The sequence below is a fragment of the Salmo salar genome, chromosome 01 (genome assembly GCF_965601325.2).
Source record: "Salmo salar chromosome 01, fSalSal1, whole genome shotgun sequence".
Lineage (NCBI taxonomy): Eukaryota > Metazoa > Chordata > Actinopteri > Salmoniformes > Salmonidae > Salmo > Salmo salar.
In genome coordinates, this window is record NC_138291.1 from 100067018 (window position 1) to 100087979 (window position 20962).

The 20962-nt window shown below is 44.4% G+C and overlaps 1 protein-coding gene across 1 annotated transcript in view; it reads right to left on the reverse strand.

Moving 5' to 3' along the window:
• The window catches only part of LOC106610997 (integrin alpha-9), a 161202-nt gene that overhangs the window by 17730 nt on the left and 122510 nt on the right, over window positions 1-20962 (reverse strand). The window contains exons 20-26 of the mRNA XM_082978367.1: window positions 20755-20834; window positions 16012-16095; window positions 13117-13225; window positions 12673-12780; window positions 2940-3065; window positions 2372-2491; window positions 678-773 (exon numbers count right to left, since the gene is read on the reverse strand). Of these exons, the coding sequence (XP_082834493.1) occupies window positions 678-773; window positions 2372-2491; window positions 2940-3065; window positions 12673-12780; window positions 13117-13225; window positions 16012-16095; window positions 20755-20834 (723 nt within the window). The remainder of the gene's footprint in view (window positions 1-677; window positions 774-2371; window positions 2492-2939; window positions 3066-12672; window positions 12781-13116; window positions 13226-16011; window positions 16096-20754; window positions 20835-20962) is intronic.

Consider the following 20962-nt stretch of genomic DNA (forward strand, 5'->3'; position numbering starts at 1 on the left):
GAGAGCAGTTGTGAATGGACACATTCACAGTATCGTCTGATTCAGTGGCTGAATTAGCCAAGCTCTTCTTGGGGCCTGGGGGTCGAGCAGTGAGCTGGGGGCCTAGAGGTCAGGAGACGCAGCAGCGCGGTGGGGCCTAAGTCAGGAGATGGAGCTGCGAGCTGGGGTCTGGAGGTCATCACCGTAATCAGCTGAGAGGATCGAGGATAAGGGGATGCAGAGTGCTCATCACTTCATTCCACTGCTCCATAGGCACATCCAATCACTCCACACAGAGGCTTGCCCTGTGTGTGTGTGTGTGTGTGTGTGTGTGTGTGTGTGTGTGTGTGTGTGTGTGTGTGTGTGTGTGTGTGTGTGTGTGTGATACCCTGCTGTCTCTGAGGAGACCTTGTCCTTGAGGACCACAGCTGAGGACCCCCAAATACAACCCTGCCTCACCCCCATGACATCCAGGTTGATCTGGCTTCCTGCCTCCAGCTGCTCCCCAGGCTTCAATTTCCACTAGATTCAGCTTCTAGATTCACCCCTCAGGGCTAGCTGAGGAACATCACAGCAATAAACTGGCTGTTAGAATGTCTCACTGACATCTACTGCATGCTGAAACTGATCCAACACACTGATTGACTCATATATTCAGCGCTTTGCAGGAGTAAATCTATCAAGAGTGATATACTTACTGAAGTGTCTTCTGATAGCCCCTGCGGTACCTCTATGGCACTCCCGTCCACTCTCACATTACCCCTAGTCACGAACTGGATCAGCGATGAGCTGTCCTGTAGGTAGGTGTGTGTGTGTGTGAGAGAGAGAAGGGGAGGATTCATTCTTCCTTCTGATCCATACTGTAATAAACATTATTAGCCTAAGTAAAATTTAAAAATACACTAACCATGTAACAACCAGGTAACAACCAGGTAACAACCAGGTAACATCACTATCATTCAAAAGTTTGGGGTCACTTAGAGATTTCCTTGTTTTCCATGAAAACATACATGTAATTAGTTGCAAAATGAATAGGAAATATAGTCAAGACGTTGACAAGGTTATAAATAATGATTTTTAATTCAAATAATAATTGTGTCCTTCAAACTTTGCTATCGTCAAAGAATCCTCCATTTGCAGCAATTACAGCCTTGCAGACCTTTGGCATTCTAGTTGTCAATTTGTTGAGGTAATCTGAAGGGATTTCACCCCATACTTCCTGAAGCACCTCCCACAAGTTGGTTTGGCTTGATGGGCACTTCTTACGTACCATATGGTCAAGCTGCTCCCACAACAGCTCAATAGGATTGAGATCCGGTGACTGTGCTGGCCACTCCATTATAGACAGAATACCAGCTGACTGCTTCTTCCCTAAATAGTTCTTGCATAGTTTGGAGCTGTGCTTTGGGTCATTGTCCTGTTGTTGGAGGAAATTGGCTCCAATTAAGCGCCGTCCACAGGGTATGTCATGGTGATGCAAAATGGAGTGATAGCCTTCCTTCTTCAAGATCCCGTTTACCCTGTACAAATCTCCCACATTACCACTAACAAAGCACCCCCAGACCATTACATTGCCTCCACCATGATTGACAGATGGCGTCAAGCACTCCTCCAGCATCTTCATTTCTTCTGGGTCTCACGAATGTTCATCTTTGTGATACGAACAACTCAAACTTAGATTTGTCTGTCCATAATATTTTTTCACAATCTTCCTCTGTCCAGTGTCTGTGTCCTTTTGCCCATCTTAATCTTTTATTTTTATTGGCCAGTCTGAATATGGCTTTTTCTTTGCAACTCTGCCTAGAAGGCCAGCATCCTGGCCTCTTCACTGTTGACAATGAGATTGGTGTTTTGCGGGTACTATTTAATGAAGCTGCCAGTTGAGGACTTGTGAGGTGTCGGTTTCTCAAACTAGACACTGTAAGGTACTTGTCCTCTTGCTCAGTTGTGCACCGGGGCCTCCCACTCCTCTTTCTATTCTGGTTACAGCCAGTTTGCGCTGTTCTGTGAAGGGTGTAGTAAACAGCATTGTACGAGCTCTTCAGTTTCTTGGCAATTTCTCGCATGGAATAGCCTTCATTTCTCAGAACAAGAATAGACTGACGAGTTTCAGAAGAAAGTTCTTTGTTTCTGGCCATTTTGAGCCTGTTCGAACCCACAAATGCTCCAGATACTGAACTAGTTTTATTGCTTCTTTAATCAGTACTACAGTTTTGAGCTGTGCTAACATAATTGCAAAAGGGTTTTCTAATGATCAATTGGCCTTTTAAAATGATAAACTTGGATTAGCTAACACACCGTGGCATTGGAACACAGAAGTGCTGATAATGGGCAAACTTTTGAACGGTAGTGTATGTAACAACTATGTAATAACTAATATCCATGTACTTACCCTCTTCAGTATCTCTGTGTTTAGTAGAAGTTTCACATATATACTGACAACTTCCTCTTTGGACTGGGAGCCCAGAGTACATGAGATGGTTAAACATGCTCTCCCTGGCCGGTCACAGTCCTGTTAGAGAGAAGGGGGGTGAGAGAGAAGAGACAGAGAATGAGGGAAAGCAAGAGAGAGAAAAAGAGAGAGAAAGAGGATGGGAGAGAGAGAAAGAGACAAAGAGGGGGGGAGAGAGAGAGAGAAAGAGGGGGGAGAGAAAGAGGAGAGAGAAAGAGATTGAGAAAGAGAGGAGAAAGAAAGAGAAAGGAGAGAGAAAGAGAGAAGAGAGAGAAAGAAGGAAAGACAGAGAGAGATGAACAGATGCTACACAACACACACATGATACATCACCAAGGGAAACACTTTCAGTGAACCTAAAAGTCCACTGACTGGGTCAGTCCAGGTGTGTGTGTTCATGGAGGCGTGCGTGCATGTACACGCCTCTCTCTCTCTGTGTGTGTTCATGGATGTGTGAGTGTATGGACCATCTCTCTTTTGGTCTCTCTCTCTCTCTCTGTTTATTCACCAGGACCCTGCGTCCAGACTTGGTGAAGAAGGCAAAGATGGTGTGGAAGATACTCTCTCTGTCCTGGGGGATGGAACAGGGCTGGGGGTTCCTGTGAGGGGTGCAGTTCCCTTGCCCCTCCGCCACCTGGGGAGACAGAGGAAGAGGAGGAGGAAGATGAGAAAAGGGAGGGAGGACGTGAAGAGGTGGATGGGAGGAGGAAGATGGGAGTTGGAAAGATAAATATCTCAGGAATGTTCAACAACACATTCTACAGGTGAGTAGAGGACTCTTCTGAGAGAGACCAATAATTTGACTTTTAAGACCCACTGATACATTTCTCATAATTTTTAAGGTTTCACAATTTGTTTTTGTGTTTTACTTGTTTTAAGTAGGGGCACAACTTTCACTCGGGACAACATCTCCCCCATATTCTGAAATTGCATTTTTGTCCCTCACAGTTTTGGAATGTGATACAAAACGAGGCAATAATGTGTTTTAGGACCATGCTGTCGCCTCCGAGCCAGTGGGAAGGATGTTTAGAGTGTTTATATATACACCAGTCAAAAGTTTGGACACACCTACTCATTCAAGGGTTTTTCTTTATTTTTACTATTTTCTACATTGTAGAATAATAGTGAAGACACCAAAACTATGACATAACACATTTGAAATCATGTAGTAACCAAAAAAGTGTTAAACAAATCAAAATATATTTTATATTTGAGATTCACCATCTTTGTTGCTTCAATCCACAACCTAAGAAAGTCAGGGTTGCATCCCAAATTGTACACTATTCCCTATATTGGGCACTACTTTTGCCTGTGTGTGTGTGTTTGTGTCTGTGTGTGTGTGTGAGAGAGAGAAAGACCAAGAGAGCGAGAGAGAGTGTGTGAGAGAGAGAGAGAAAGAAAGATAGTTGACCCTCATAACAACTGCACCCTGCTATTAGCTGATTTATGGTACATGAAAAATGTCATTTCTGGCATCATTGTGTAGCCCACCACTCGGTACCAAGTTGTTACCAATTACTGTTTAACTATTTTATTTCCATTGTTAACAGATTCTAAGTGAATACCATACAAATAGGGAATAGGGTGCCATTTGGCATACAGACTTTTCAGTGTTAACACTGACTGTAGTCTCCCTGTCCTATAGGGTAAGGAGAGGTCATTTCACACTGAGATTCTCTTCTTCTTATAGTAGGTCAGCGTAACAGACAAGATAAACACAGAGACTGGTAAGTATAATTTGAAAGGAGCTGTGGGAAAAAAGTGTTACATTTTAGTTGTTGTTTTACACTGACATTAATACATGTTTGGATGACATTAACACGTTAGGATGACATTATGACATTAACACATGTTAGGATGACAATAACACTTTACGATGACATTAATACATGTTACGATGACATTAACACATTACGATGACATTAATACATGTTACGATGACATTAACACATTACGATGACATTAATACATGTTACGATGACATTAATACATGTCACGATGACATTAACATGTTAGGATGACAATAACACGTTACGATGACATTAACACTTTACGATGACATTAATACATGTTACGATGACATTAATACATGTTACGATGACATTAATACATGTTACGATGACATTAATACATGTCACGATGACATTAACACGTTAGGATGACATTAACACATGTTAGGATGACATTAATACATGTTAGGATGACATTATGACATTAACACATGTTAGGATGACATTAACACATGTTAGGATGACATTATGACATTAACACACGTTAGGATGACATTAATACATGTTACGATGACATTAATACATGTCACGATGACATTAACACGTTAGGATGGCATTAACACATGTTAGGATGACATTAATACATGTTAGGATGACATTATGACATTAACACATGTTAGGATGACATTAACACATGTTAGGATGACATTATGACATTAACACACGTTAGGATGACATTAATACATGTTAGGATGACATTAATACATGTTAGGATGACATTAACACATGTTAGGATGACATTAACACACGTTAGGATGACATTAACACATGTTAGGATGACACTATGACATTAACACATGTTAGGACGACATTAACACATGTTAGGATGACATTATAACATTAACACATGTTAGGATGACATTATGACATTAACACATGTTAGGATGACATTAATACATGTTAGGATGACATTAATACATGTTAGGATGACATTAACACATGTTAGGATGACACTATGACATTAACACATGTTAGGACGACATTAACACATGTTAGGATGACATTATAACATTAACACATGTTAGGATGACATTATGACATTAACACATGTTAGGATGACATTAATACATGTTAGTATGACATTAACACATGTTAGGATGACATTAATACATGTTACGATGACATTAATACATGTTAGGATGACATTAATACATGTTACGATGACATTAATACATGTTAGGATGACATTATGACATTAACACATTAGGATGACATTAATACATGTTAGGATGACATTAACACATGTTAGGATGACATTAACACATGTTATATGTTAGGATGACATTAACACATGTTAGGATGACATTAATACATGTTAGGATGACATTAACACATGTTAGGATGACATTAACACATGTTAGGATGACACTATGACATTAACACATGTTAGGATGACATTAACACATGTTAGGATGACATTATGACATTAACACATGTTAGGATGACATTGACATTAACACATGTTAGTATGACATTAATACATGTTAGTATGACATTAATACATGTTAGTATGACATTAATACATGCAAGGATGACATTAACACATGTTAGGATGACATTAACACATGTTAGGATGACATTAATACATGTTACGATGACATTAATACATGTTACGATGACATTAATACATGTTAGGATGACATTATGACATTAACACATTAGGATGACATTAATACATGTTAGGATGACATTAATACATGTTAGGATGGCATTAACACATGTTACGATGACATTAATACATGTTAGGATGACATTATGACATTAACACATGTTAGGATGACATTAATACATTTTAGGATGACATGAACACGTTAGGATGACATTATGACATTAACACATGTTAGGATGACATGATAATAACACATGTTAGGATGACATTAATACATGTTAGTATGACATTAATACACGTTAGGATGACATTAATACATGTTAGGATGACATTAATACATGTTAGGATGACATTAACACATGTTACGATGACATTAATACATGTTAGGATGACATTAACACATATTACGATGACATTAATACATGTTACGATGACATTGACACATGTTAGGATGACATTAACACATGTTAGGATGACATTAACACATGTTAGGATGACATTAATACATGGTAGAATGACATTAATAGATGTTAGGATGACATTAGCACATGTTAGGATGACATTAATACATGTTAGGATGGCATTAACACATGTTACGATGACATTAATACATGTTAGGATGACATTAACACATGTTAGGATGACATTAACAAATGTTAGGATGACATAAATACATGTTAGGATGACATTATGACATTAACACATGTTAGGATGACATTAACACGTTAGGATGACATTAACACATGTTACGATGACATTAATACATGTTACGATGACATTGGATGACATTAATACATGTTAGGATGACATTAACACATGTTAGGATGACATTAATACATGTTAGGATGACATTAATACATGTTAGGATGACATTAACACATGTTACGATGACATTAATACATGTTAGGATGACATTATGACATTAACACATGTAAGATCATGACTGGAATTCAATGAAATTACAATATGGAAATATTTTCCCCACATTCTTTTAATCCCGGCTCATGCTTATCATGTGTGTTAATCTTGTCTGTGTGTTTATCTTGTCTCTCTGACCTACTATAGAAGAAGAGAACCTCAGTGTGAAATGACCTCTCCTTACCCTATAGGACACGGAGACAACAGTCAGACAGTGTTAAATAGAAAACTCTGTATCCCAAATGGGCCCCGGTTTCATATCTCAGTGACTCCAGATCTACGTTGGGGATGTTATAGAATAGTAGCATGCTCCGCAGGTGCCCCATTCCCCCAGTCCCCCATTTGTTTCTTGCAAGCTCTCTGATCCCTCCAAGTAATTCCAGATGTGGGGATTCAGGGTGGGATACGGTCTGATGTCCCGACAGTCTCTGCTCCAATTCTCGCATTCAAACAGTCAACACAATTATAGGGTTGAGCTCCCTCTGATCTACCTATATGAAAGGAGCGGCGCAGAGGTTATGAAAACAAAGCACCCACTGGGGGTGCCTAAATGAGCAACTGTTGTTGTGAAACTAAATGGTCGCCCAGCCAGTAGTAGATGTATCAACACTTCTTTCCCATTTATCAAAAAAAAAAATCAAATAGTGCCTCGCACTGTTCTAACAGGTCCTGTGTTCCATGACCAGAGACATAGATAAACAAGAAGGCCATTTTAACAGTATTAAAGTGTTTGCCAATGTGGATCCACAGCACTCAGCTATGAAGGAAAACAAGAGCGATAGACTTAAGTTGGATAAAGGCAACAAAGAATGTGGATGGTGTGTAGGTGGATAAAACCCTAAACAACGCCAGAGGTACTGACGTTTGGGTGAATGGGTGGATAGTGTTAAGTTCATGTTTTAAGTATCCCTATATTTCTGTTATTAAGGGGCTATCACTCAGTCAAGAGTGCGCCTGCGCAGGAAATTAGTTTGTTGATGGACCTAGCCGTGAGTGTAATGGCTACCTTGTAGTGTGTTCATACAGTATAGTAAACTTTGTTAAACTGGAACCTTGTCGCTGTGTCATTTCGAGTTAACATTGGTAGCAGAGGATGGCTAATAACTACAATGTGCCACCTCGCTTCGACGAGAAGAGGTCGTACGAAAGTTGGAAAAATGAACTTGGAATCTGGACACGGGTTACTAATCTGGACGCGAAAAAGCAAGCACTTGCGGTGGTATTATCGCTTGAGGGAAGAGCGAGAGATACAGCACTGGAAATATCCGTTGAGGATTTGAACAATGATGATGGTATGGGAACTTTGATCAGAGCACTGGATTCTGTATTTCTTAAAGAAGAGAAAAACCGTGCCTACGAGGCATATTCAAACTTTGACAGTGTTACGAGAGATATTTCGGTTGCAATGACGGACTACATCATTGATTTCGAACAAAGGTACAATAGGATGCGCAAGTACGACATGGTTCTCCCGGATGCAGTGTTAGCTTTCAAGTTGCTAGATACTGCCTGTCTAGATGGTAGGGAGAAACAGTTGGCTTTGACTGCTTGTACTGTACTGACTTTTGCATCAATGAAGTCGGCACTAAAAATAATTTTTGGTGAAAAGACGTCTGTCGCGGCGTTAACAGATGGAATGCAAGCGAGTGACGGAGCATATTACACTGAGCAGCAGAGAAAAGGCGCCAAAAAGTCACGTTCTCAAGACAACCAGAAGAGGGCGCCATTTCCCGGAACAAATCCACTGGACAAATATAGAAGCAGATCAAAATGTGCTGTTTGTCAAAGCACTTACCATTGGGTTAAAGACTGTCCTCATAAAAATGAACAAGTTAAACTAACAGAGGAAAATGTAAACACAGATATAGAGCAGTGTAACATTACACTGTTTTCAAATGAATCTGCTTCTGATACTGAGATTTTTATAGTTGAATCCTTAGGATCTGCTGTGATTGATACTGCATGTACATGCACAGTGTGTGGTGCAAAATGGCTTGATAGCTATGTCAGTGAACTAAATATGAAAGAAGTACAAAATATGATTGACACACCAAGCAACAGAGCTTTCAAATTTGGAGATGGGAGAATTGTCCATTCTACCAAGAGAGTTAAGATACCAGCAAAAATTGGTCAGACTAAGTGTCACATTGAAACAGGGGTGGTCCCTGCAGATATCCCCTTACTATTAAGCAAAGCTTCCCTCAAGAAGGCAGGGGCTGTACTAGACATAAAAAATGACAAGGCAGTGATGTTTAAACAACCTGTGACTCTTGAACTTACTACCTCAGGCCACTATTGTGTAAACATTTTAGACAAAGACATCACACAGAGTCCATGCAAAAATGAGATTCGGACGGACACAGAGCACATGGAGATTCTGACAGTCACAGAGAACATGAACACAAAAGAAAAACACAAAGTGTTGTTAAAGCTTCACAAACAGTTTGGACATGCTACAGTTGACAGACTTCAGAAGTTACTTAGCAGTTCAGGGAATAATGATGATGAGAGTATTTCCATTCTACAGCAGATAGTTAACAATTGTGAGACATGTCAAAAATACAGTAAACCTAAGCCCAAACAAGCCCAAACCAGCTGTTGGTTTGCCACTAGCTTCCAAGTACAATGAAACAGTGGCTGTAGATCTACATGAGTTAGCACCAAGTGTGTGGTACCTTCACATAATCGACCACTTCACACGCTTCAGCGCTGGAAGCATTGTGAATACAAAGAAACCCAGTGACATCGTCAGGCACTTCATGCATTCCTGGGTAAGTGTGCATGGCCCTCCCCAGAAATTGTACAGTGACAATGGAGGAGAATTCAATAATAATGAAATAAGAGAAATGGCAGAGAAATTCAACATGGAAGTAAAGACAACTGCTGCATACAGTCCATGGAGCAATGGACTTCTGGAGAGACACAATCAAACACTCACAGAGATCATGCTGAAAGTGAAGCAAGACAATGGATGTGACTGGAACACAGCCCTAGATTGGGCTTTGATGGCAAAAAACTCAATGCACAATGTTCATGGTTACAGCCCATACCAACTAGTGTTCGGGCAGAACCCTAATCTTCCCTCTGTACTGGTTGACAAGCCACCAGCACTAGAAGGGGCCAGTGTGAGTGCATGGGTGGGACAGCACCTTTCAGCACTACATGCAGCGAGAAAAGCGTTCACTGAAGCAGAGTGCTCAGAAAGAATTCGCAGGGCTCTGCGTAAACAGCTACGACCCACCGATGAGAAGTACGAAACTGGAAACAAAGTGTACTACAAACGAGTTGACTGTCAAGAGTGGAAGGGACCGGGAGTAGTCATTGGCCAAGATGGTGTGGTGATATTTGTGAGGCACGGAGGCATCATTGTCAGGGTGCATCACTCAAGATTGCGGAAAGTAAATGATCAACAAGATAGAGGGGCTGTTGCTGAGAATCATCCTAATGAAAAGGAGACAGTAACAGACACAAACCTACCAGATGTCACATCCAATGATATGGACACTGAAACTGACACAGGAAATGGATCAGAGACCTTCAACCATGCCACAGATAATACTGTTGAGCGTTCAAATGAGGAAAACATTCAACAACAGCCACATGTGTTAAGAGAACATGGTTGTTCCAATCTGAAAACTGGACAAACTGTTAAATACATGGACAGAGAAAGTGGTATTCCACATACAGCAACCGTCATTGGACGAGCAGGAAAAGCCAAAGGAAAACACCAGAACTGGTACAACTTGCAGTACTCTGAACCAGTTACACTTTCTGGTACAACAGGGTCAGCTGACCTGTCACTTGTAGATAATCTCAGAATTGAACCAATGGAAAATCGAAAAAAACAGAATGACATTCAAAATGATGATGTACTTGAAACAAAGGACGTGTCATTTGACTCAGCTAAGCTAGATGAGCTCAGTAATTGGAGGAAAAATTTAGTGTTTGAGGAAGTTACAGACATTGGCCAAAAATGTGTCTCAACAAGGTGGATGTGTACCCTTAAAGAGTCCTTAACTGGAATAGCGCCTAAAGCACGTCTAGTGGCTAGAGGTTTTGAGGAGCTGGCTGCTAAACAACTCCCAAAAGACTCACCGACATGCGCCTCAGAGTCACTCAGATTGCTGATGTCAGTGATCTGCCAGAAACAATGGAAACTTAATTCCATAGACATCAAATCTGCATTTTTGCAGGGAACAGAGCTGTCAAGGGACATTCACATCCGACCTCCGCCTGAAGCTAAATGCGAAGGAACACTGTGGAAACTAAAGAAGTGTGTGTATGGACTGGCAGATGCATCACTCTACTGGTACAACAAAGTCAAGGCAACAATGCTGAATACAGGTGGAAAACTGTCACAAGTGGATCCTGCAGTCTTCTATTGGCTTGATCAAGACTGCAGTGTGACTGGAGTACTTGCCTGTCATGTTGATGACTTTATCTGGGGTGGCTCACAGACCTTTGCTACAACTGTGATTCCACACCTCAAATCTGTTTTCCAGGTCGGCCGTGAGGAGCATGATAATTTTTGTTATGTTTGCATAGAGTTTATTACAGTTGATGGGACAATACTGATGCAACAGGAGAGCTATATCAATAATCTTCAACCCATTCACATGGATTCTTCAAGAGCCGTACAAAGGAATTCCCCTCTATGTGGAATTGAAGCTGATCAATTGAGGTCAAAGATAGGACAAATTTTATGGGTTGCTAGACAGAGTAGACCTGATGTAATGTTTGATGGTTGCAACTTGGCATCTAACACAAAACACGCCACTGTACAAACCATTCATGAGGCAAACAAAGTTGTTCGTAAACTGAAATCACAACAAGTGACTTTAAAGTTTCAGCATGTTGGAAAAGATGACTCTTTGAAACTAGTTGTCTTCAGTGATGCTTCGCTAGGGAACCTTACAGATGGAGGCACACAAGGTGGACATCTAATCGTGTTAATGGGTGAAGGAGGAAGATTCTCACCTATCTGTTGGCAGTCAAAAAGGATCAGAAGGGTTGTCCGAAGCACACTTGCTGGAGAAACACTTGCTCTTGCGGATGGAATTGACAATGCGATCTTTCTTGCAACTCTGTTCTCAGAGCATACCACTGGTGAGACAAAACGGCACATTCTACCTGTAGTTTGTGTCACTGACAACTACTCATTAGTTGATGCTTTGAAGTCAACCAAGTCTGTCACAGAGAAAAGACTTCGTCTTGAGATTAGCAGCATCAAGGAACTTATTCAAGCACAGAGAATCCAGCGGATTCTGTGGTCGACCACAAAGGAACAGCTTGCTGACTGTCTGACTAAAAAAGGAGCATCCGGTCTTGTGCTCCTACAGGCTCTCAGTAATGGAAAGTGTCAGCTTGAGTAATACAAATAAAAACTGTCACACAACACATTTGTAATGGGGAACTTAAATAATACTTGGACATTTAATTATGTTGTTGATGTTTAATTTGTCTTTAAAGAAAAGGGGGAGATTGTTAAGTTCATGTTTTAAGTATCCCTTTATTTCTGTTATTACGGGGCTATCACTCAGTCAAGAGTGCACCTGCGCAGGAAATTAGTTCGTTGATGGACCTAGCCGTGAGTATAATGGCTACCTTGTAGTGTGTTCATACAGTATAGTAAACTTTGTTAAATTGGAACCTTGTCGCTGTGTCATTTCGAGTTAACAGATAGTGTGGACAGACTGCTGTTGGACATATGGACAGGGAAATAATGTGCTATCATTGGTCTCCCCTCAGAGCCTGGTTCCTGTCTAGATATCTTCCTTCTAGGATGTTTTTCCTGGCTCTTTGAGGTCTAGGCCGGGTTAATGTAAAAGCACATGATGACAACTGCTGATGTAAAAATGGGATGACTTGTAAATTAATCTGATTGATTGAATTTGATTTATAAACTGCTGTTGGAAGGTTCCCACCTGTGTGTCCATGATGTGGAACATGTCGGCCCCATTGCCAGCCAGTCGGTTGGGGATCCTGATGTCCACTATGGAGCCAGGTAACCGGCTGGGGCCGTTGTTGATCACCTGGAAGAAGGTGAAAGAGGCGAAGAGAAATATTAGGGAGAGAAAGGATTGAGGATTGAGGTAAGAGAGAACGTGGGGGGGTAGAAAGAAAGAGAAAGGTGGATGAGAGACAGGGATAGAGAGAGAGTGACAGAGTAGTGTGAGAGAGCGAAAGAGAGAGAGCAAAAGAGAGAGAGTAGTGAGAGAGAGAGAGAGCGATAGAGAGATATGTTTACAAGGAGCCAAAATAATATGCTGCATGTTTTGATGAGGTAGATGAGGTAGAGCTACTGGTACAGCCATATCAATACAATTGACTTGAATGGGGATTCCCGGATGTACAGGTGTCACCAATACCTGAAAGGTGAAGTTTAGAGGCTGGAAGTTACACTCCATGTCCTCCAGCTGGACGAATCGAGAGGCATCGATGGAGTTCCCATACAGAAAGGATGTTGGAGTCACTAAACTGTAGATGGATAGAAAGTCATATGGTATTGCACAGCGCCAACAGATTCATGCCAAGATCATTATTTAAGGATATCAAATCAAATGTATAACATGTTTTTGTAGGTCTGTATGTTTGATAGATCAATTTACTGTTAGAGAGAGACTGATTAAAGACTGGTGTGTCAAGATGTTTTCTTCAAGTCCTGTGGTAGAGGAAAGCTGTTATGTTCTGTGAGAATAGTAGCCTGACGACTCACTAATTTCTTCCACTGCTCTATCAATCGCTATATACTTTAGTCTGCGCCATCATTGAAGTCGTTTTTGGTGAGTAGTTGCACGAGGGGCGTTGTACAAAACAAAGTCATCAGCGATTGGATTGTCTCCAACCAATCAATCAGAGTATCAAAGTCAATGACGAAGGAAAGATCTACGATCTGATAAAACACCTCAGCTACAGCTCTACTATGTTGTCTGATAATGCTGTCTGATAATGTAGCTCAGTTCTGTTGTCTGATTATGTTGTCTGATAATGTAGCTCAGCTACAGCTCTGTTGTCTTACAATGTTGTCTGATAATGTAGTTTAGCCCTGTTGTCTTTGTCATGACGTTGCCCTCTTTGGACACTGCGAGCACCATCCCACTACCTCTGAACCATCTCCCTCGGTCTCCTACACCCAGGCTGCTGTGGTCAGAAGAGGTCGTAAATTCCTATGAGGAGATCCTCTCCTCATGGCCACAGTATAGAGAGAGAGTGTTTTCATAGAGAGACAAAGGAATTTCTTCCACCTCACAGAACTGGAGAACCGAACTACATTTATGTTCTGTAGAAGGTGTAAAAGATCGGTGAAGAATCCAGCTACGAACTGGTCCGTTTGGTACAATTTTGTGAAACTCATGGCCACATTACCATAATCATGTTTATAGAAGAGTCTCAGGTATGAGACTTACATCTAAATGGTTGTATAAAATGAATGAATAAGGATTAAGCTATTTGTGAGATGATGGGATGCTATGTAATGATGTTAATGTGAGAGAGTTGTATTTCTGTTTAAAGTTTCACTAAGTCCTTGGCACGCCCCCCGGGACACAGACAGGACCTGGCGTCATGAGACAGCCTTTTTCTATGTCCTGAATAAAACCCCCACCTAGGTTTTCTATCACCAGACCGAGCTTACCTCAATTATGAGACCATGCATTTCTCTGGCTGAACTTTAACCATACCACGTGGTTAAACTCTTAGACTATCGATACCGACAGAATAAGAACAAGTCTTTGATATTAATTACTAGTCTGCAGCTAGGAATTCGGTATCATTGAACGCGAAGACCGACAACCGCCGAAAACATCTATTCTATAACGACATGAATGAATGTCACTCTGAACTATCCATTCTAACCACGAGAGCGAGAGAGAGAGAGAGAGAGAGAGAGAGAGAGAGAGCGCGGACAAACTCTCCAACAGAAACAAACCTTTCAACAGAGATCCCGACGACACACTGAAATATATATTGATTGCAATTATTCCCGAATGAGTGAGCGTTCATGTGCAAAGGTTTAGCATTTCAATTGTTATAATTATCAACTCTGTAGTGCCTTCTCAGCTGACCCCCACTTCCCCTATGATTTCTTTGTAACGATATCTACTGTTTGTTATGCATTTCTGTGAATTACTTAGTTAGGAAATAAATTATTTTAAGACAATTGATGTATGGATGACTCATAGTGAAGACTGGGTTCGTGCAGATAACCAACAATTTACAATGTTTGGAATGAGACTAACGTGAGGTAAATAATAATTAATTAATTCGAAGACTAATTGATCAGATATTAAAATATCTGAAAGTTATAACTTTGTAATCTGAATATTTTCCTTGGTGCCCTGACTTCCTAGTTAATTACAGTTACATGATTAATCAGGTTAATCGCGTAATAATAATTACAGAGAGTTATTTGATAAATATGTCTTCAGTTTTAATGATGCCAAAGACCCGACATCTTATAATGCTGTCTGATAATATAGCTCAGCTCTGTCTGGTGTCTTCCATCTGTCAAGAGGCTTAGAACAGAGGTGGAGAGACCAGGCGGGGGAGCGACCAGGCAGGGAGAGACCAGGCGGGGGAGAGACCAGGCGGGGGGGAGACCAGGCGGGGGGGAGACCAGGCGGGGGGGAGACCAGGCGGGGGAGAGACTAGGCGGGGGAGAGACCAGGCGGGGGAGAGACCAGGCGGGGCGAGTCCAAGCAGGGCGAGTCCAAGCAGGGCAAGTCCAGGCAAGGAGAGACCAGGCAAGGAGAGACCAGGCAAGGAGAGACCAGGCAAGGAGAGACCAGGCAAGGAGAGACCAAGCAAGGAGAGACCAGGCAGACTCATAAACTACCAGAGACACTGAGCGTTAGTTTTGACTTTCATCTTAATGTGACCGTTTGTATTAATCGTGATACAGTTCAAATAAAAAGCGACTGTCTCTCAGCTTGATTCTAGCCAACCATCTTAGCATCCTGTCCATGCGGCTTGATAATGTATATTTGAATAATACACGGTGTTGTCTAGTGACTTCATCTGATAGAATACGTTCAGAGACTACAGTATTTACCAATACATTATGGGGATTGGGTGAGTTTGGCCTAACTCTAGGAAATGGCTTACAGCATGTCTACAGTAAGTGTGTATTACAGTATGTCTACAGTAAGTGTGTATTACAGTGTGCCTACAGTGTGTATTACAGTATGTCAACAGTAAGTGTGTGTTACAGTACAACTACAGAAAGTGTGTATTTCAGACAAAGTAAAGATGTTTTGTCCTCTTACCCAGTGATAGCTGTGTCCACCTCATGGACCAGTGGGATAGACAGATCCAAATTGTTGTCCAACAGCCTATGCTCAGGGTTGGCACTACAATGAGAAAACAATAGGAGGAAATTAACAAATAGTCCATATAGTAGATAATAATACATTAACTATGCCAATTTACAGAATAGTGATTTAAGTACAAGGCTTTGTCTTCTCTACAGCAACGTGAAAGAAAAAGTTAAGTCTTAAATTCTTCTGTCTAAAGAAAAAGGTCTTCATCTTTTTTCCACTGCTAACTTCCATACAAATCTGGCTACTTGGAATTATTCCCCTCTCCCAATCTTGTTTCGGCAGACCCCTCCCAGCAGTCTAATGTGACGGCAGAGCCCTCCCAAACCCCTCACAGCAGTCTAATGTGACGGCAGACCCCTCCCAGCAGTCTAATGTGACGGCAGACCCCTCCCAGCGGTCTAATGTGACGGCAGACCCCTCCCAGCAGTCTAATACCCTGACTACACCGCTCGCAACAAATTAGCTAGCAACAGCAAGCTAGCAAAATAGGGCAAATTAGGTAGCAAGTGCAAGCTAGCTAGCTAAATTGCCATAAATGTTTAATGCTTTTCGACCTGTCCCCAAATTAATGTAATTCATTCAGAGTTTGTTTTGATATTTTAACCTGCGTGTCGTGATCGCGTATGGTGTGGGGGGACAAAATACATTTGTGCATGATGGCGCACGTGCGCAGCCGGTTTGGGTTCCGTGTAATGTGACGGCAGACCCCTCCCAGCAGTCTAATGTGACGGCAGACCCCTCCCAGCAGTCTAATGTGACGTGCGAGCCCTCCCAGCAGTCTAATGTGACGGCAGACCCCTCCCAGCAGTCTAATGTGACGGCAGACCCCTCCCAGCAGTCTAATGTGACGGCAGACCCCTCCCAGCAGTCTAATGTGACGGCAGACCCCTCCCAGCAGTCTAATGTGACGGCAGACCCCTCCAAGCAGTCTAATGTGACGGCAGACCCCTCACAGCAGTCTAATGTGAAGGCAGACCCCTCCCAGCAGTCTGTGAAGGCAGACCCCTCCCAGCAGTCTAATGTGAAGGCAGACCCCTCCCAGCAGTCTAATGTGACGGCAGACCCCTCCCAGCAGTCTAATGTGACGGCAGACCCCTCCCAGCAGTCTAATGTGAAGGCAGACCCCTCCCAGCAGTCTAATGTGACGGCAGACCCCTCCCAGCAGTCTAATGTGACGGCAGACCCCTCCCAGCAGTCTAATGTGAAGGCAGACCCCTCCCAGCAGTCTAATGTGACGGCAGACCCCTCCCAGCAGTCTAATGTGACGGCAGACCCCTCCCAGCAGTCTAATGTGAAGGCAGACCCCTCCCAGCAGTCTAATGTGACGGCAGACCCCTCCCAGCAGTTTAATGTTACGGCAGACCCCTCCCAGCAGTTTAATGTGATGGCAGACCCCTCCCAGCAGTTTAATGTGACGACAGACCCCTCCCAGCAGTTTAATGTGACGGCAGACCCCTCCCAGTCTAATGTGACGACAGACCCCTCCCAGCAGTCTAATGTGACGACAGACCCCTCCCAGCAGTTTAATGTGACGACAGACCCCTCCCAGCAGTTTAATGTGACGGCAGACCCCTCCCAGTCTAATGTGACGACAGACCCCTCCCAGTCTAATGTGACGACAGACCCCTCCCAGCAGTTTAATGTGACGACAGACCCCTCCCAGCAGTTTAATGTGACGACAGACCCCTCCCAGCAGTTTAATGTGACGGCAGACCCCTCCCAGCAGTCTAATGTGACAGCAGACCCCTCCCAGCAGTCTAATGTGACGGCAGACCCCTCCCAGCAGTCTAATGTGACGGCAGACCCCTCCCAGTCTAATGTGACGACAGACCCCTCCCAGCAGTCTAATGTGACGACAGACCCCTCCCAGCAGTTTAATGTGACGGCAGACCCCTCCCAGCAGTCTAATGTGACGACAGACCCCTCCCAGCAGTTTAATGTGACGGCAGACCCCTCCCAGCAGTCTAATGTGACGGCAGACCCCTCCCAGCAGTCTAATGTGACGGCAGACCCCTCCCAGTCTAATGTGACGACAGACCCCTCCCAGCAGTCTAATGTGACGACAGACCCCTCCCAGCAGTTTAATGTGACGGCAGACCCCTCCCAGCAGTCTAATGTGACGGCAGACCCCTCCCAGCAGTCTAATGTGACGGCAGACCCCTCCCAGCAGTCTAATGTGACGGCAGACCCCTCCAAGCAGTCTAATGTGACGGCAGACCCCTCCCAGCAGTCTAATGTGACGGCAGACCCCTCCCAGCAGTTTAATGTGACGGTAGACCCCTCCCAGTCTAATGTGACGACAGACCCCTCCCAGTCTAATGTGACGACAGACCCCTCCCAGCAGTTTAATTATGTCGGCAGACCACTCCCAGTCTAATGTGACGACAGACCCCTCCCAGCAGTTTAATGTGACGGTAGACCCCCCCCCCCCAGCAGTCTAATGTGACGGCAGACCCCCCCCCAGCAGTCTAATGTGAGGGTAGACCCCTCCCAGCAGTCGAATGTGACGGTAGACCCCTCCCAGTCTAATGTGACGGTAGACCCCTCCCAGTCTAATGTGACGGTAGACACCTCCCAGTCTAATGTGACGGTAGACCCCTCCCAGTCTAATGTGACGGTAGACCCCCCCCCCCCCCCCAGCAGTCTAATGTGACGGCAGACCCCCCCCCCCCCCCAGCAGTCTAATGTGACGGTAGACCCCCCCCCCCCCCAGCAGTCTAATGTGAGGGTAGACCCCCCCCAGCAGTCTAATGTGACGGTAGACCCCTCCCAGTCTAATGTGACGGTAGACCCCTCCCAGTCTAATGTGACGGTAGACCCCTCCCAGTCTAATGTGACGGTAGACCCCCCCCCCCCCCCAGCAGTCTAATGTGACGGTAGACCCCCCCCCCCAGCAGTCTAATGTGACGGTAGACCCCCCCCCCCCCCCCAGCAGTCTAATGTGACGGTAGACCCCCCCCCCCAGCAGTCTAATGTGACGGTAGACCCCCCCCCCCAGCAGTCTAATGTGACGGTAGACCCCTCCCAGTCTAATGTGACGGTAGACCCCCCCCCCCAGCAGTCTAATGTGACGGTAGACCCCCCCCCCCCAGCAGTCTAATGTGACGGTAGACCCCTCCCAGTCTAATGTGACGGTAGACCCCTCCCAGTCTAATGTGACGGTAGACCCCCCCCCCCCTCCCAGCAGTTTAATGTGACGACAGACCCCTCCCAGCAGTTTAATGTGACGGCAGACCCCTCCCAGTCTAATGTGACGGCAGACCCCTCCCAGTCTAATGTGACGACAGACCCCTCCCAGCAGTTTAATGTGACGACAGACCCCTCCCAGCAGTTTAATGTGACGGCAGACCCCTCCCAGCAGTCTAATGTGACAGCAGACCCCTCCCAGCAGTCTAATGTGACGGCAGACCCCTCCCAGCAGTCTAATGTGACGGCAGACCCCTCCCAGTCTAATGTGACGACAGACCCCTCCCAGCAGTTTAATGTGACGGCAGACCCCTCCCAGTCTAATGTGACGACAGACCCCTCCCAGCAGTCTAATGTGACGGCAGACCCCTCCCAGTCTAATGTGACGACAGACCCCTCCCAGCAGTTTAATTATGTCGGCAGACCACTCCCAGTCTAATGTGACGACAGACCCCTCCCAGCAGTTTAATGTGACGGTAGACCCCCCCCCCCCAGCAGTCTAATGTGACGGCAGACCCCCCCCCCAGCAGTCTAATGTGAGGGTAGACCCCTCCCAGCAGTCGAATGTGACGGTAGACCCCTCCCAGTCTAATGTGACGGTAGACCCCTCCCAGTCTAATGTGACGGTAGACCCCTCCCAGTCTAATGTGACGGCAGACCCCCCCCCAGCAGTCTAATGTGAGGGTAGACCCCTCCCAGCAGTCGAATGTGACGGTAGACCCCTCCCAGTCTAATGTGACGGTAGACCCCTCCCAGTCTAATGTGACGGTAGACCCCCCCCCCCCCCCAGCAGTCTAATGTGACGGTAGACCCCTCCCAGTCTAATGTGACGGTAGACCCCCCCCCCCAGCAGTCTAATGTGACGGTAGACCCCCCCCCCAGCAGTCTAATGTGACGGTAGACCCCTCCCAGTCTAATGTGACGGTAGACCCCTCCCAGTCTAATGTGACGGTAGACCCCCCCCCCCCCCCAGCAGTCTAATGTGACGGTAGACCCCTCCCAGTCTAATGTGACGGTAGACCCCCCACCCCCCAGCAGTCTAATGTGACGGTAGACCCCCCCCCCCCCAGCAGTCTAATGTGACGGTAGACCCCTCCCAGTCTAATGTGACGGTAGACCCCTCCCCCCAGCAGTCTAATGTGACAGTAGACCCCTCCCAGTCTAATGTGACGGTAGACCCCTCCCAGTCTAATGTGACGGTAGACACCCCCCCCCCAGCAGTCTAATGTGACGACAGACCCCTCCCAGTCTTGTGTGACGGCAGCATACAGTGTGTAGGTCCAAGGCGAATGCAATTACAGACGATAATGTGAGCAAACAGAATCGACTTCCACTCGACTCTGAGTGCCTGACATGATTAGCAAAGCGTACAAATTAAAGGTAGATATTTTACCAGTCTATGTAGTGTGTATGCATCTTCTCATTACCAACAAATCGTCTGGGTTTAGGCTTACCTTGCACTAAAACATTCCCCTGTATTAAATGTATAACGTCACAACGTACCTTTTTGCATGAACTAAAAACTGCAATGTCTCATTTTCCCCTGAAAGCCGACTTGTGTCGAAGATCACTGCAAGATGATACTGAGGAAAGACAAGGAAAGAGGAGGAGTGTTGGGGAAAGCTTTTAGTTAAATAACATGAAGAAAACTCAAGTAGCTGTCAAAATCATTTGTTTGCTTTTCAGGCTCTCCAGGGTATATTGGCAGTCA